The 19,286-nt window shown below is 27.3% G+C and overlaps 1 protein-coding gene across 1 annotated transcript in view; it reads left to right on the forward strand.

Moving 5' to 3' along the window:
• Positions 1 to 455: 455 nt before the first annotated feature.
• The window catches only part of LOC129972369 (pituitary homeobox x-like), a 93,966-nt gene continuing 75,135 nt past the window's right edge, over positions 456 to 19,286 (forward strand). Inside the window, exon 1 of the mRNA XM_056086489.1 lies at positions 456 to 897. Coding sequence (XP_055942464.1) covers positions 654 to 897 — 244 coding nt within the window. The 5' untranslated portion in view covers positions 456 to 653. The remainder of the gene's footprint in view (positions 898 to 19,286) is intronic.

The following is a 19,286-nucleotide window of genomic DNA, read 5'->3' on the forward strand; positions in this document are numbered from 1 at the left end:
TTGCGCAGACGTACCAGCAAGAATACTACGCCAGCACGTGGGAAATATGTAAAATAAAAACAAAATCACTCCACGTCACACAAAAATGGAACGGTGGTGTCCTACCTGAAATCTCCACGGATAAGGTGGTGTTATCCCCCACGTGATGCAACAGATCCGACCCTAACCGTCACAAGGAAAAACACCGCAACATCCCTGCCCCCTTTTCCTCCCAAAGTCACCGCCCTCTCTCACATCGGCGCGCATCACAGTGCCTGACGTCACTCACCACTCTGTGACGTAACGCTAACTTATTGTGGGGAGGCGTGGCCTCGGTAGGAGGAGCCTACTTTTGAAGAGTGGACGAATGGGGCCGCGGGAGGAGGTCAGGATTTACCGCGCCTCGTGATCGGGGCGATTCACTCTGCCTAGCAGCTGCACTCGCTGCGATTGCTTTTGGACCGTATATTCGCGTGAAAACGACTGTTTGGAAGGCGCGCTGCTCTCTTTTAGATCCGGGAAGATCTCCGGGCGTCCGCTCCAAATCCGGCTTGATCCGGGCGAAAAGGAAAGGCTTATACAGATTTGGGAGAAAGAGTATGCCCCGCCTAACTACCAGCTTGTAATCCCCCCCTTCTCCTCCTGCCTTTTCTGGTGGCATTCCTAATTGATAGATGGACACTCTCAACGAATCGCTTTGCCTACAGGACTTTGTCGGCTCCCCGGACCCTACGACCCTTGGGGGGCCTATGGGTCCCCTAGGCCACATGGTCAGTTTGGGGCATCACCATCACCATCATCACCACCACCAGTCGCCCTTGACCCAAAGGTCTGGGATGACCGCTGACCACGGGGCAGTGGTCACGTGTTCCACAACACCCCATTTACCTGACTCGGCATCAGATAAGAAAAAAAGAGGTAAGCCCCCTGTCTCTTTTCTTTTTCTATTTTTGCCCAATGGTCACTTCATGAATTGGAACCAATTATTATTCATTGTAAACCCTTTATAATGATCAAATGGATAAGCCTCCGATATAACAATTTATTTTCCATATGAATATTAAAAATAATTCTTTCTTTTATCTATCTCATTTGCATACAGTAAGGAGATATTGCTTATTTATAAAAATCCTTTATTTTCAAAACTATGACGTTGCCATGAATATGTCCGAAATATAATAAATCGCTTTCATATATAACAATAAATAAATGTTTTTTTTGTTAATATAATATGTAAATAGTTAAGATTTATACAATTTTGTTAATATAGTATAAACATCAATTTCAAGAGATGATGCCATTGTAAAGCAGAATGATTTGACTTAAATATTTTTCATTTCAGTTTTTAACTATTAATTTGTTCTTAGAGTAGCCTCTGCATCTGATATTATGATGTTTTTATTTTCTAATATATTAATCAAAGATATATAATGCTATCCGTAAGCTGTCATTCATCATTTCGCATTCTGCTTAAGTTTATTTCTTGTTAAATAACAGCAATAATTTTCTTTAGCAAGTATTTTGAGAACATTTTTTTGGATAGGGATAATCTAGTGAACAAGCAACCCTGTTTCTATCCTTTGCATTTCAAACTTTCAGATCAAATCTCTTAAGATAAATTTTTTTTGTTTTTTTTTTTTTTTTTGTTTTCAAAACTTGCAACACTCATTTAACTTAACGAATGTTTGGTTTAACAATATTGTCCTTGTCATGCATATTTTAGACATTTTAATTGAACGTTTTTGTGGCAAAGTTCAAAGTTTTCTTTCAAAATTGCCTCCATCTATAAATTTACAAATTGTTATTAGAAATGTTGTTTTAACAATTAGCACGTAATACTGCTCTTGTAATTTACATTCCAAAGATTTGAGTTAAGTGTTTGAATAAAGTTTCGTTTTTTTTTTTCATTCGAAAATGTAAATTAAATTAAATTTAACAACTATAATGTAATATTGCTCTTAATCTTGAAATGTGCATTTTAAAAATACCGACTGAATATACCAGCGTGGTTTTTTCATGTAACAATTACATATCAATTGCTTAATGGCAAGTATGTGGTTAATTTCGCTCATATCAATTTTATTCTGAATGCTCGGGTACAAATGATCAATTTCGATCGAAGGATTTAAATTTGTATAAAAATGTTTAAATAAAATCAGTATTTTCTGCAAAAAACTTCAATTAACTGACAAATATTTATACTAATAATATCAGTTATTCAGTTAACTTTCTGTTGCGATCGTGCACCAATATGGTAATTTAAATTTTCCAATAAAAAACTATAATAATTATTCCATATAACGAATACACGCAAATTGTTTTAATGACCATTATGTGGTTAATGTCATTTATATTCCGAAAGTACAGTTTGAATAATTATTCGAAGTTCATATAGAAAATTCACATAGATCAGAACTTTCTCCAAAAGACATTTAACTAAATAACAATTACTAACGACAAAATATCGATACCAGCTTATATTCATTTTTTATTCGCGAGCCCTTACATTACAAACAACTGACTTTTCAAGTGAACTCTTCTGTTGAAAAATTCTTAGCGGATTTCATTAGACACACAATGGTTTTAAACAAGTTGCGCAATAGACTTGTGCTGTAAATTTTATTTATCAGACAGAAGCAAGTTAAAAGCTCTTCTGTGGATTGGTTCTTCTACTTTATTTAACTTTCATCTACACTTCTTGTAATATTTCAGTTCTTTCAGTGGAAAAGAGATGAATAAGAATATTGCAAGAATGGCGTATAAGCTGGTTCAGTGCTATCTGAATTGTGATAATCAGATATCTTTTTTGTTTCTCGACTTGCATTTTAATAAACAACTTGCATTACCATAACATTGTAATTTTTATAAAGAGGAAAGCCATAAATGTAATTGAATTAAATGAATGTAATGAAATTAATTTTGAGAAGAGGAACTTCTAAAAATGTTTATTTCTAATTATTGCATAGTTCAGAACAATGAATTCGATATGCAACAATATTTATTCAATATTCTCAACTTGCATTGTGATAAACAACTTGCATTATCATAACATTGTAATTTTGTAAAGAGGAAAAAATTGTAATTTCGAGAAGAGCAACTTCTAAAAATATTTAATTTTCACAATTGTGTAATTCAGCACTATTGAATTCGATTAGTACCAACATTCATTCAATATTCTCAACTTGCATTATGATAAACAATTAGCATTATCGTAACATTGAAATTTTGTAAAGAGGAAAAAATTGTAATTTCGAGAAGAGCAACTTCTAAAAATATTTAATTTTCACAATTGTGTAATTCAGCACCATTGAATTCGATTAGTACCAACATTCATTCAATATTTTCAACTTGCATTATGATAAACATCTTGCATTATCATAACATTGTAATTTTGTAAAGAGGAAAAAATTGTAATTTCGAGAAGAGCAACTTCTAAAAATATTTAATTTTCACAATTGTGTAATTCAGCACTATTGAATTCGATTAGTACTAACATTCATTCAATATTCTCAACTTGCATTATGATAAACAACTTGCATTATCATAATACTGTAATTTTTCAAAGAGCAAAAAATTGAAATTTCGAGAAGAGCAATTTCTAAAAATATTTAATTTTCATAATTATATAATTCAGCACTATTGAATTCGATTAGTACCAATATTTATTCAATATTCTCAACTTGCATTTTGATAAACAACTTGCATTACTATAACATTGTAATTTTGTGAAGAGGGGAAAAATTGTAATTTTGAGAAGAGCAACTTCTAAAAATGTTCAATTTTCATAATTGTATAATTCAGGACTATTGAATTTGATATGTATCAATATTTTTTCAATATTTATGAAATTCTTTTTTAAATCGAAAATATTTTATCACTTTTATATAAATCTATTACTAGGTCTATTACTTAGCTGAATCTTATACTAGGACTGAAATAATAATAAAGAAATCAATTTACAATTTGTCAATTCAACTTTAAAATTATGTGCAAAATAGAATTTTGTTTAAAAAAGGCATCAACATTTAATTTATAAGACTTATGTAAATATAATTACCAATTTACAATAAAATATTTTTGCTCTGTCTTTAAATCGATTAATAGCTTCGTGTAATCATAAACTAGTATTACCAGAAAAAATGTTTCAGTTTAACAACTATCCTTTTTCCACAGCTGACAACTTTATAACTTATAAAGAGCTAAAAACAATTTCTTATTCTAAAACTTCAAAATATTTTTGTGACTCTTTATTCTGTTTTAATTTTTTCAATTAATTTCACTTAAAAGTGCTTGTTATTGAATCCAAAATGTATTCCTTGTAGTCATGGAAATACGTAAAAGTCTTGTTGTCTTATGGTTTAAGAAATTTTCTAAATAAATGTATTAAACTTTTGTTATTAAATAATTTGTCAAAGTTTTGCTAATGGATAGTTTAGTTGAAATTTTTTGTAAATATATTAAGTTTTTTCATTAGATAACTCTTTATAGTTTTATAGATGTATAGTTTAATTGAACAAAAAATTATGAATACATTATGTTCAATGATAAGATAATCAAAATCTGTAATCTCACTTCGAAAAGCACTAAGTAGTCATAGAAATTTTTAAAGTTTTACTGCAAGTTATTAAATGATGTTGCTAATTTAAAATGATGTTATTAAATTAAGTTGCAATGTTATTAAACGATGATTTTTTTACATAAATATATTAAGTTCTTTGATCAGAAAAAAAATGTTGTTTTAGGCATTTCTTTCAGAAATCGTATTTATATAGACTTAAGGATTATTATACCATCATCAAGTATACTTACTTTTCTCTATTGCTAAGCTTATCGTACAACGAGCAAATGTTATCACTATTTCATCTCATTTTAAGATTAAAAATCACTATCTAATATATATATATATATATATATATATATATATATATATATAAATAAAATATTAAAAAAATCCTCATATAAATTATGACAATTTAATCATAGAAATTGATAAATGATTTATCTGCATTACTAGAACTAAATGTTCTTTAAACATAGACTTGAAAAGAGAAATATGTAGAATTTCGTGGCAAATAATATGCCTAAATTCTTATGGTGCAAGATAAATTTTTCATAACCGTAACAACAAATATTAAATTAAATAAATTTGAATGAGATTTTTTTTTTGTATGATCGGTCTTATTACCATTCATTGCTTTTTAATTTATCTTGCGTTGTATTATTAATTAACTTGAGAAAAGATTTTAATGTAAATTAAAAGGAAAATTAACACTTTCAACTTTCTGATCAATAATTAAAAATAATTTTAAACTAGCAGAATTATAATTGTTATTCTTTGCTTAAAATTTTTGAACAAGTATTATTTTGATTTATTTGAAATGTAATTATTAAACATTTAAATATGGGTTCGTAAATTAAGTATTCTGTCACTAAACGTACACTTTATTATCAGGTTTGCGAATTATTAACAGCAACCGCATTTGTTTAATGCCAATGCGCAAAAAAAACAACAAAAAAACTTATAAATATTTTATTAAATTTTTGCGAATAACTGATTTTTTTTTTCTTTTTTATTCTTGTAACTTGTTGGCGTAGCAGAGTCAAAAGTGGCTTCTGCGCCAAACAAAGGTGAACAAATTCTTGTAACGTTGAGTATCAATGTATTTAAAAAGTTGTGAAATATTTTATTAAATCTTTGCATATCAGGGTGTTTAACTGATTTCTTCTTCTCTTTTATTCTTGTAACTTGTTGTTGGCTCAACAGAGTCAAAAATGGCTTCTGCGCCAAAAAAAAAAAAAAAAAAAAAAAAAAAAAAAAAAAAACACAAACAAATCCAAACTTTTCTAACTTGTTGATTATTAATATATAAATATGATGTCTAAAAAATATTTTCAATAAATTCCTTTCCCCAAGCGGGAGAGTTAAACAAGTATTCCAAAACTATAAACGTGATTGCGAAATATTTCTGCAGCAGAAATTGTATCGTGGGTTGGAAAAGTTTAAAATTCGCTGTTTCAATGTTCTATTTTAACATCGTTTCTCTCTTTCTTAACAAATAGGAATAAAAGATACATACATTTATGCTTTTTTAAAACTTTCAAGATTCTTTCTTTCACCTTTTTAAGATAGATATAGATAATTTTTAATATATTCCCCTTTTGTAAATAAAGGAACATTTTTTTTCAACCCATTCATATCTTATTGTTTTATCTGGTTAGATTTGAAAACCTTTTTAGAAAAGCCTCAAATAAAAAAAAGAGAAAGATTTTTCTACTAATGCTAAAGTAATAAAATAAATTTCTTGGTACCAACAATTCTTTTGAATGTCAACAAATTCCATTTTTTTCCCCTCTTAAGGTTGTTTCTGTAAATCATTTTTTCAAAACTTCGTAATCTTTATAGCAAATTATCTATGTGGGTCAATGTTGCTCTATCAAAAAAAAAAAAAAAAAAAAAAACGCAGTTTGCAATTTACAAGAATTTTTGATTTTGATAAAAAATATAACCGTTTAGTTAAAATAAAATAAATATTTTAATGAAAATGGTTTAAAGACTAATTTCTTTTTAACAGCTTTTTAATATTATCAGTGGTTTTTAATTTAATATACATGTTTCACATTCAATCGACTTAATTATTTTTCAAATGAGAATTTAGTTAAGTTTAGTTAAAATAATATAAATGAAATTTTTACAAAATATAAAGATTTCTATTTAAATGTGAATAAAAAAATTTCGCTTATCATCTATAACTTACATTCATTTCCAATTTTCAGCAAACATATAAATTAGGTAAAAAATTTTTAAAAAATAATTGAGAATTTACTTTTTGTTGAGGATAGATGAAAAAATTTTTTATTCCATACTTTTATTAATTTTTAAAAAAAAAATAATTGAGAAATTTTTTTTTTTGAGGGTGGATGAAAAAAATTTCTATTCTATAGTTTTAATAATCTTTTTCAATAATTGAGAATTTACTTTTTGTAGGGGATGGATGCAAAAAATTTCTGTTCTATAGTTTTAATAATTTTTTTAAATAATTAATAATTTACTTTTTGTTGAGGATGGATGAAAAAAATTTCTGTTTCAGAGTTTTAATAAGTTTTTATTTTTATTAAAGCACTTAAAAATGGAATAATAAAATCTATACGACAGAATAGAATCAAAAACGATATACTTTAAAAAAAACAATCTTATATATTGTTAATTTTGCTAATGCTCATTATAGAAGTTAATTTTAAAATATTTTTTAAAAAAAATTATGCATTAAAAAATGTGTCTTTTTTAAAAATTAATTATTTAAAGTGACTAATGACCAAAGAATATGACTGTTTTAAGTATTTCATTGTACATCGTTGTTTAACAATTTATCAAGCATTCATTACGATTTAGCATATAACTAAAAAATATTATTTTTGATCACAATTATTTCAAAAATCTTTTTATGCCTTTGAAATTTTGATGTATTTGCGAATACATTGAAAAAAATTTGTTACAAAATTAATTCTTAAAGTAAACAAATCAACAAATTTAACTTTTTTGCTTGCTTGTAATAGTTATTCTTAAAGTAGTTTTCAATACTAAGAATCAACTTATTTATTATTCTAAGAATTAAGCTTGTGAAAAAAGGAAATCATAAGCAAAAATTATTCTGGGAATGATTGAGATTTTTTATTTATTTATTTATTTATTTTTTTTTTCTTTTTTTTTTCAGTTTAGTACGAAAAGTAAAAATGGCGGGGTATAAATAGAGACACTTCTAATGTTGGAGTGTTTGTTTTGACACCATAATAAACTCAGTCATTGAATTCTAAGGATTTCAAGACTCTACTTAGAAGCATTGTTTACCATTTTTATTTATTTATTTATATTTTTTTTCGCCAAATGAGTCACAATATATATATATATATATATATATATATATATATATATATATATATATATATATATATATATATATATATATATATATATATATATATATATATATATATTCATGGAAAAAAATAACAAAAACATAAAGAAAGAAAGGGAGGAAAAACTTCATATTTTCGAATCAATTTTAAAATGAAATTAGTTTTATTTAAAGTGAAAGCGAATTAAAAAAATTTTTTATAAATATATATAAAAAATGCTACGAAATGTTTGTTGCATGTTTTTATTTAATTTCGTTAAATTCCAGAACAAAGAATAATGTTAATTGAAAATAATATCAATTATTATAATAAACATACAGGGTAGGATATATGTTCTTGGAAGTAACAACAGACAATAAATGTTCACCTCTTGAATGAACTTAAATCAATGCTATTATTTTTCTTGAAATTGTGTTATATTGCAATATAGAACACAATTGGTAAATTTTAATATGCTTATGTAATTATTTTAATAATTCTAGCTCGTAAGGTAGTGCAGATAAGAAATGAATTTTGTAGATTCGAATATGGATTATCGAATATTTTTTATTCAAAAAAAAATGTTTTTTCTTTTATTTTGCAGACTTAATGAAAACATTGGTATAAAATAGTATGAAATAAAATACGAAGAATAAGGTTAATAACATTGCCAATAACACACTGTGCTTATTTTATTTATTTGAAAGATTTTACTTAATGTTTTTCTTTAGTTACTTCTAACAGGAAAACAAAAAGATTATACGCATATGATTTTTCAAATAGTGGATGAAAACTGTTTCAACGTTTTTTAGAGTTTTAATGCTTTTTGCTTTTCATATTCTTTGTTCTGGTTTCACTATGGATATCCGTATCTGGTTATTTTATTCTTGACAATTTAAAATTTAATATAAAATTAATATAAATGTTTCATATAATAATTAATATAAAAAATTTATAATATACAATTTTTGTTAAAAAAATCTAGAAAAGAATTTATGAGAGTTCATATAAAAAAACTCACAATGATATTTATTTAAAATAACGAATTAAATTTTTTGCCTGTTATAAATTGCACTGAATTTATTAATAATAGAATTTAAAGTGGAGAAAAGTTTTAAAACAATACCTTAATTACTCTTTCTTTTATTAAGAATTACTTTTCCATTCATTATTTGAAATAGGTCTGCTTTAATTAAAAAAAAAATTGCATGGTATATTTTTTTAAAAAAAATTGGTTATTTCTGCTTGTTATGAAATATTCTTGAAGATACTTCTTCAGAAATTTTTAAAGTTCTTAGATGTTTTTAACTTTCTATTAAAACTGTAGATTACCCATATAAATGCGCCAAAAGCATTGAAGATTTCTATTAAATCTCACAATTCATTGTTTAATATATGAAATAATTATAAAATTTGTCATCACTATTCAATACAGATACCGCATAATTTTTTCATACCTTTTTTTATGTGTTTGAAAAATGTTTAACAAAGTTATATTTGATCAAAAAACTGTAGCGCGAAAATCCATTATTAAATCTTATTAAACGAACATTTACAATGGTTAATTTTCCAATAACTTTCTGTAAATGTATTAATGAAATAGTTGATGAAAAATTAATACTAAAAAGAAAATTAGCTGAATAAGTACTTTTTTTCACGCATTTGGAGCCAGCGTTTCAAATAGGTTTCAAAATTCCTTTTTATCCAAACAGCTTAATGTCTGCTGATATTTTATTATCTCATTAAATAAACATTTATAAATGATCAAATCGCCAACATAATTACTTAAAATAAAATAATTTAATAAAAAAAGGAAATGAGTTAAATTTTATTAAACAAATATTAAGAGTGTAAGAAATCACTCAGTTTTTTATATAATTTATACAACTTCGTCTAAAATTTTTTTCAATACTTGCCCTTAGGAAAATTTTCATTCGCATTCGCGATGAAAGACTAATAGACTCAAGAATTCTAACTCAATTGTCTCGAAGTATCCGAATCCTTTATTAAATCTTATTGGAAAAAAATTAATGTTGAATGAAATAACCAGATCTTTTATACAATTTATATAACTTTGGCCGCAAACTTTTCAACGCTGGACGTGAAAATTTTCAATCGCATTTAGAAGAAGAAGATTAACAAGAAGTTAGATTAAACGCTTCTAACACAAATGATACAAAGCATGCAAATCCTTTATTAAATACGATTCATGCAAATCCTTTATTAAATATGATTTATATAAATCCTTTATTAAATATGATTCGTGCAAGTCCTTTATTAAATATGATTCATGTAAATCCTTTATTAAATATGATTCGTGCAAGTCCTTTATTAAATATGATTCATGCAAATCCTTTATTAAATATGATTCATGCAAATCCTTTATTAAATATGATTAAATAAGCATTCATGTTATATCAAATCTTTTACTGAGTTTATCTTAGACAAACAGCAACTCATTTCTTTCGAAGTTTACCTTTACAAACATTTGAATAGCATTTACAGCATCAGGCTAATTGGTAAGTTTAAACAAACGTCCTGGTGCATGCAAATCCTTTACTAAATCTTATTAAATAAACAACATTGTTTGACCAAAGCCTCTATATAGTTTTTCTCAAATAAACAACAACAAGTTTCTTTTCGCTTACTTTTACGAGAATCCCGCTTGTGGCGAACGACTAATTCATTTAAGTTCAAACAAACGTCTTAGCGCATACAAATCCTTTACTAAATCCTATTAAATAAACAAAAATGTCTAAACTCTTTACATAGTTTATCTCAAATAAACAAAAACACACATTGTATTCAACGTTTACCCTTAAGAGACATTTTAATCGCATTCGTGGCAAGTGGCTAACTGGGTAAGATCAAACAAAGGTCTTGGTGCATGCAAATCCTTTACTAAATCTCATTAAATAAACAACAATATTAGACTTAATCCTTTGCATAGTTTATCTCAAATAAACAAAAACAGTTACACATTTTATTCAACGTTTACCCTTAAGAGCCATTTTAATCGCATTCGTGGCAAGTGGCTAACTGGATAAGATCAAACAAAGGTCTTGGTGCATGCAAATCCTTTACTAAATCTCATTAAATAAACAACAATGTTAGACTTAATTCTTTACATAGTTTATCTCAAATAAACAAAAACATTCACACATTTCTTTCAACGTTTGCCTTTGCGAGACATTTTTAATCTCATTCGCGGCGAGTAACTAAATGGCTAAGCTCTCCTAACACAAACGTCCCGTGGCAGGGATATTGGATTCCTCAAGTGAGACCGCAACTCATAAATCTAAGTCTGTCAACTAGAGTGTGACTTATTTACCTACCAAAAAGCAGTCCGACGTCGAGGACGGTTATTTAGTAACCCCGCTGCCGACCGAGCACGTGTTACGCGAAAGTGACCCTCGGGGGGAGGGTTAACTAGCCGGTGACAGAGCATGCAGCTGTGGGTTCCGGTCGACACGCGATACTTTGCGATGTGTTCTTCAGTTGAATGCCCCTCTCCTTTAAATCGAATGCGAATACTTAAAGGTCTTTTTAAACAAATGCTGTGGAATATTTAGGATAAAATAATAGTTTTCAGATCATGAGTGATGAGACCAAAAGTTTTATTTTTTGTAGAACAAATTCTCATATATAAATCTCTTTTTTTAAGTTGCGAAAAATTTCTCCAACTTCTTTCTATACAGTTGATACATAAGTCTGTGAGTTATAAGAATTTCGCCAAAATGGTGAGCAGTATTGATATGAAATTTATACTTATTTTTCTAAGTCAGTTAACCGCCTAAGCCTAGGTATCATCAGCTGGAAATATTTAACACTTTTAAAGATTTTCTCTCATTTTAATCAGAATGCTTCTAAATTTTAAAATTATATATTAAACATATATTATTAGATTTAAATAGTAGCTTGATATAACACAACTTATATGTTTTCAATAAAAAAAACAAAAACACTAAATCTTAAAAAAAAAATAATGAAAAAATTTCAACTTTTTTTCCTTGTACTATTTAATACATTTGGAATCAACTATTCCAAAAATCAATAAAATTTATGATTCAAAGTTCAGCTTGAAATTGTGAAAGTATTGCAATCTTCAACTTATTTATAAAGCTATTAACGAAAAAAAAAAAAAATGTTGTTTCTAAAAGATATTTAGTCAACGCAAGGTAAAAATCTATGGAGAGTTCTCAAATAAAAATCTTTATTTTAAAAACATTCTACATAACTTGATTCTCAATTGAATTCATAATAATAGAAATAAATGCTAAAGTAAACACAGTAAGTCAGATAATAAAATATGTACAATTATATAATAAAACAGTCTAATAAAGAATGAATTAAGGTTAAAAAAAACCTGTTTATTTAAAAATGTCTAAGATTTATTTTAATAAATATTCTTACTGTATTAGACAAGAATTATTTTGTGTCACTCTTTTTGACGACCCTATTTGACGACGAGACATATACAGTGATGGCCAAAATTGTAGACACTTTTGAAAACCGCTATGTTTTCCAACTTTGTATGCTTATAAAAAAAAATGTTACATTTCACAAAATACTAACCCTTACATATCATTTTAAAGAGAATGTAATGCCGATTTCAATATAAAAAGCAAAATTCAAATATTTGAAATACAAAAAAGAAGTTATTCTTGCTTTAATATGAATAACAAATACAATGATGAAGTGGATTGTAATTTCTAACTTTCCTGACAAATCACTGTTTTTCTTCTGGGAATCAATCAAATGTTAATAACTGCTAGCAGAAGATGACATCCCGTTTAAAGTTGGAACTAATCTTTACTGCACTTTTTGTTAGACTTTCTAATATATAGTTGGGATTTTTGTAAATATTTCTAATATTTAGTCAAAAAGCAATGACATCAAATTAAAGAATAGATTGGATACCTAGAAAGAGAACTACGATTATTGTGTTACATGAATGTGGTCTTTCCTATGCTGAAATTGCTAGACAGGTGGGTGGTTCAGTGAGTCCGAAAGTATTGTTTAAAATATCAGGGGACAAATTCAATAAAAAACAAAGCAAGAAATGACTGAAAAAGGTGCACCACATCTTCTGATGACAAAAGAATAAAAAGACCATGTCTCCAAGATAGAAGAATGTCATCAGCGGCCATCAGAAGTCAATTGAATGATGCTGGCATTTCTGTCAGCTCAAGAACAATCCGGGGAAGAATATTAGATATTGGTCTAAGAGGTAGAATTCCTCGAAAAAAACTTATCTCAATTTACAGCAGCGTATAAAACGATTACAATGGACAAAGGAACGCATTAATTGGACAGATGATCAGTGGTCACAAGTTATACGGAGTGATGAAACAAAGATATTGTTATTCGGCATTGATAGCGAAAAAATGTAAAGCATAGAATAGGCGAAGAGATACATCCTGACTGCATTCAAGCAACTATGAAGAACTCAGTTAGTGTTATGATTTGGCCATACATATCAGCAGACGGTATTGGTCACTTTCATGTTATCGATGGGACATTAAATGCAAGAAAATACATTGACACTATTCTAGAGCCAAAACTTACAGATTCCATCTGTGATCTCTTTCCCAACAACGCATCATTTATTTTTCAGCAGGATTCAGCTCCTTGTCAGACAGCAAAAATATCTAAAGAGTGGTTTAGTACAAAGTGCACTGAATTGTTATCATGTCCAGGAAACAGTCCTGGCCTCAAAGTTATTGAAAACTTATGGCACCATTTGAAAACTCTTGTACATATGAAGCGTTAAGCATTAAATAAAAGAGAATTAATGGATACTATAATTGTTCCCTGACATTATGCAATAACGAAGGAGGAGCTTAAAATTCTCGTCAATTCAATAAAACATCGATATGAAGCTGTAATAAAAAATAAAGGCTACCGTTTTAAATATTGATAACTAACTGATTGCAGTCATCAGCATCTAATGTATCTCGATAATTATTGCCTCTCAACTTTTTTTATATTGCAAATATTTGAATTTTGTTCTTCGTATTGAAATCTATAGTAAATTCTCTTTAAAATGATATGTAAGAGTTCGCATTTTGTGAAACGTTACATTTTCTATAGGCATACAAAGTTAGAAAACATAAAAATGTTCAAAAGAGTCCACAATTTTGGCCACTACTGTAGTTTCACATGATTCGTGCTGGAACAACAAACTCCAGACGATATCGTAATTCTCGATGCCATTTTTAAATGTTTCATTTATAGAAAACAATAGTTCAACGATATGCAGATTGCATCAATTATGTTGTTCAAAAAGAGAAACTTGATCCAAATTGGTTAAAAAAATTAATAGTTTTAATATGGCTGAAAATTTATCCTATTACTAATCCTATTTACCCTATTACTAATTACCTATTACATTAAAGGAATTAAAAAAAAAATTATGTATTTTTTAAAAATAAACAGAAATAAACATGCTAATATTTTTGAAACTCTAATGCTACACCATTTGCAAGTTTTTTTTTTCTCTATATATTTAATTGGTTGTTATAACTGATGGAGAACGTACAGCTTCGTGCGATTGGTTGCTGTAAGACAAAGAAACTAAAGATATTTTTATCTAAACTCGAAGCGCACTGCTTACTGAAAATTTCACATTGAGAATTTTCGAAAATGTCTAAAAATAAAAACACAGTACTATAACGATCTAAGATAATTTTAAAGTATCATGGAAGATATTTTTTGCACAAATGCAATACGTAGGCAGTTTGGAAAATATTTAAAATTCTCTTCCCTCCCCTATTCAGCTAAAAGAAACATCAAAAGAATTAAGTACACAGAATAAAAATTCCAATAACAATCGATACTAATCACCCGTATCGATTTGTATCGTTTACAATTGCAGAAGATTGCTGAACTTTGAGGGAAGGATACTTAGATCAGCATGGATATTTAATACATTTTACTAATTTGGATAAAATGCCTAAGAAGAAAATAATTGCATATTTAATAAATTTTTATTATCTCATATTTCCCTTGTAGAATTCCAGTGATACAATAATTGAATAATTTGATTTTGCATATAAAAATGAATAATTTATATGAATACTCTATCTGCTTAAAATCGCTTGCTTTTATTCTGATAACTTACAAATTTTCTATGAAAATGGGACATATGAAATTATATCGTTTTCATAATGCTAATTGCTAATTTAATTTTACTTCAGAAACTGAAATGAAGCTGCGATTTAAAATTTAATTTAGCAAAATTAAAATTTTAAAAAATATAAAAAGTGATGTAAGAAAAAAATATAAAAACACGAAGTAGAAACTAGTCAATATCCAAAAAATTAAAAGTTCCAACGTATTCTAAAGATCTCGACAACTGAGATAAAATTATATCATTATCGAATAATTATTATTTCATGCTTTGCAAAAATATTAAAACATCCCAGAAGTATTTTCTTAATATGAAAATTAAAATAATTAAGTAAGAAATTGTCTTAATGAATCATTCGATTCCCATTGCAAATTTTAATAATATTAATTAATATGCATTCATTTTAAGATAATTATTAATCTTAAATTGAATGATTATCGATTAATCGAATATTTTTTAAACTTTTATTATTCCAAACTATAGTACTATTAAAAATTATATTATTATTACTATAGTGTACAATTAAAAATAAAGTTAATCAAAATACGCTGTAATATATTTATATTATCCATTACATGAATATTTTTTTGCATTTAATATTAAATAATATGCTTCTTATTGAAAGTTTTACAAGATAATTGAAGAGGAAACATCAAAATAGCTCTGTTTATTCAATATCCTAAAATGAATTAAATTTAATTCGTTTTACTTCCAAAAAAGATGTTAAAACGTTAACTAACAATATTTAAAGAAACTTAATACTTTTGAAGAATAAAAAATAAACAAAGAATATGTATTTTTTAAAGTAAAAATTATGAAATCTACTTAAACAATTTATCTGTTACTGGAAAGATGTAGAACAATTAAAACAGCTTACTTGACTAAGCCCTTTTATCTAGTGTTTTTAATCTTCTTTGTAATATGAATTCATTGGATTCCATATTTTTGGAGAGCCAGAAGAAAATCTCAATTAAGATTTTCTTTGCAAAGCTACTTCGGCGGAAAGATTAGAATTTTTTGGAGCTGAAAAAAAAATTCGTTCTTATATGCATGGGTTGATGCAGATAAGAATTTTTTTTTTCCTGGTGAGAGGGGGTATTAATATCGTTCGAACGACTTATGTTGAATAAACAAATAAAATTAAGTAAAAAAAAAAATTGATTGAAATTCAAAAAGAAATCCTCGGGAAGATTTCAGCAGCAATTGGGGGGTTGGATATTTTTTTAGATATCTTGAAAAAATTACTGAAAGCTTTTTTTTAGGATGAAACAAAAGAATTTAATTCTACTGCTTTATTTGTTGTTAATTGATAATCTTTCTTGTTAATCTAGGTCTTTGTGTGTTTTTAAAAAACATTAAGATTTCCACCCGATGTGGAAAAAATGGTGTATAAATTTTTTTCCTATTATTATTTGAATAATCTCACTCATTGTCTTAGTTATAAAGCATACTTTATACTGTTGAAGATCACTTTAAAAAAATTTTTTTCCCAATTCGATTCTTTAAAAAAAAGTGTTTTTAATACTTTTGTTCCTGGACAATGAAAACAAAGTTATGAAATTATATTATAAAAAAATATTTTGCACGAGTAAGTTGTGAAAAAGAAGCTGTTTTTAATTTTTTTTTATATCTTTCCATTTATTTTTTAAACCAAAGATTATGATTTTAGATCCGATTATTGATGAAATCCTTGCTGTTTAATATTTTGCTTTCTGATTAAGCAAAAGTCAATAAAATTCTTATAAATTACACCAGATAGCATGTTAAAATACATTTGCTACAATATAATATCATCAGGTTATGTATAATTTTTTTTAAAGTTGTTTTTCTATTAAAAGGAATATTATCTTAGTACTATGGCAATTTAACTGATGCAATAATATAGTTAAAAACAAATCAAAAACAAATTTAATGTATGTAATCCAAAGGGAAGGATAAATAAAATAACTTATCGTTTTCAATAAAATTGGTTGGGATTATTCGCATATTTTTAAACTAATGTTAAAAATTTAATACCTTTTAATTGAGAGTCAGGAGAATGTAAACGGAGCAAATTTCATTATTAAATTAATTATTATAAGTTTTCAAAAATCGTGAAAGAATATAAAAAATTTAACTTTTCAAAATAAGAGTAAGAACTAACTTGTATTTATCCTTTAGATAGCAAAACAATTTCTCATGCTGTTTTTTCCCTGCAAGCGATAAAGGATAGCAAACAGAAATACGTATTTTTACAGAAAAAAATAATCCTAAATTATGGCGTAGTGTCCAACAGGCTGAATTATAAACAATGACGCCATTATTCTAAATAGAAGCCCAATATGCAGGTAGCAAAAAAGGCTGAAGCAGCATTTGCAGTAAACACGGCCTCTTAAGTAGAAATAAATAAAAAACGAAAAGCTCAGTGTAAATTCGCAGGAGAGAGACTTCACTCAACTATTCGTGGCTATCGACTCGTCTGCTGCACGTACAGTTCATCTTCGCCTTTTATAACTTCTGTGACAGGGCAAAGAAGTTTCTAAAACAATTTCCAAGATTAAAATCTTATGGAACTATCGTCAAATTCGAATCACCGTCTCGAGTATTCGGTATCGAATATTCAGGATCCTTCATTTTTATCATTAAAGTAGTCAAGTTTATCAACAGCCGGTGGTCATTGTATCGGAATTTATTCGGTATCCTTTAGAACTGTCTCCAAAACTTCCCTACCAGGAAACTAACCGCAGAGCGAAGCAATATTACAAATTTGTAACAATATGTATGCAAAAAATAATAATTATGATTATACGCTTCTATTGATTAGTCTCTTTGTTTAAAACAGGATTCATTGTTCACCAAATTTTCTTATATTATTTGAAACTAACTCTATCTTTAAGTAGGTACTTTATTTTCTCTAATATGTTGTTGTTGTTACTTATGGCACTTTACAAGCCCGCTGACAGATCTATCAGCAATTTAAGCAGAGTGAGCATCTCTTCTTTTTTCAGTAGCGCCAACTAGGGCCAAGATTACGACTTTCTCTAATATACATAATATATATATAGGAAAGGTATTGCAAACGTTATAAAAACTCTTGATATTTTACTGCGTCTCCACGTTTATTACTGCCAAGAAAAAAATTATTTTTGAAATTATGTTTATCTATCTACAGACCAACAACAACAACAAAAAAAATGAAATTAGATGCACCGTCTTTACACTGTAATTTTTTTAAAAAAATGTATTAAATTTTAAATTAAATTCATCCTCGGAATATTTGTCTGTTTGCTCTTTCTTGTGCGAGTGAACAAACTGAAGAATAAACAGATTTGGATGAAATTTGGCATTTTTTTTTTATATTCAGTATCGTGGATCTACGCCAAAATTTAGAATCAGGATTGTTAGATGGTTGTTTGGCTGTTAGTCTTCCTATTCCTGTGTTTGTGACGTAATAACCCAAAATCATAACAAGCTATATAAATGAAACTAATATGTAGATTTGTGGCCAAAATTTTAGATCTCTACTAAAATTGGTACTAATACTTCGATAAATCTAAAATGCATATTTAATTCTCCTTGAAATATAATAATATTGGATTCAAAAATACAATATTGTGAGGTAATACGAAAAAATAGAAGGAAGAACAACCTTGCTGGTCTTTTTTTTATAAAAAGAGTTTTTTCTTTTCATATTTATTTAAAAATTAATTTATCCATCCTTTTCAAGTTTATTCTTTATATAACAACTTAAGGATATGAATCATTCATTCAGCACTTTTTTTATTCGTCTGTAATTTAATCATTATAAAATTAAATGTTTTACATTGAACTGCATGAATCCACGAACCTGAAAAAAAGTGCTGAATGAAGTGATTTTCGACAGATTTCCCATTACTACTGCAAGATCGAAAATCTAGACTACGTTACCAATTGTTTCTTTCTGAATTGGGCCTTCACTTACGAACATGCGAGCGATGTTTCTGCCATATTCATAGGTGATAGCTTGCAATCATAATATACCATAATCAATGCTTCTTGTATAATGATTATGACTTAAATACAGTTTTTATTTTATTTTAAAAGCATATAAATTAATTTTTCATTATATAGAAAAATTATTTTAAGATTGGACCAAAAAGATTTTTGAATCATAAACTATTGAGAGTCTTTTTAAAGACACCTCTACACTTTCATTCAATATCTATTTGCTATAGATATATGGAATGTCTTATTTCTTGGAAATGAACGCAGGTTGAAGTTCTTGGTCTTTTTTCTTAAAAGATTGCAGAAAATAAACCTTTCA

Source organism: Argiope bruennichi, chromosome 6 (assembly GCF_947563725.1).
Source record: "Argiope bruennichi chromosome 6, qqArgBrue1.1, whole genome shotgun sequence".
Taxonomy (NCBI): Eukaryota; Metazoa; Arthropoda; class Arachnida; order Araneae; family Araneidae; genus Argiope; species Argiope bruennichi.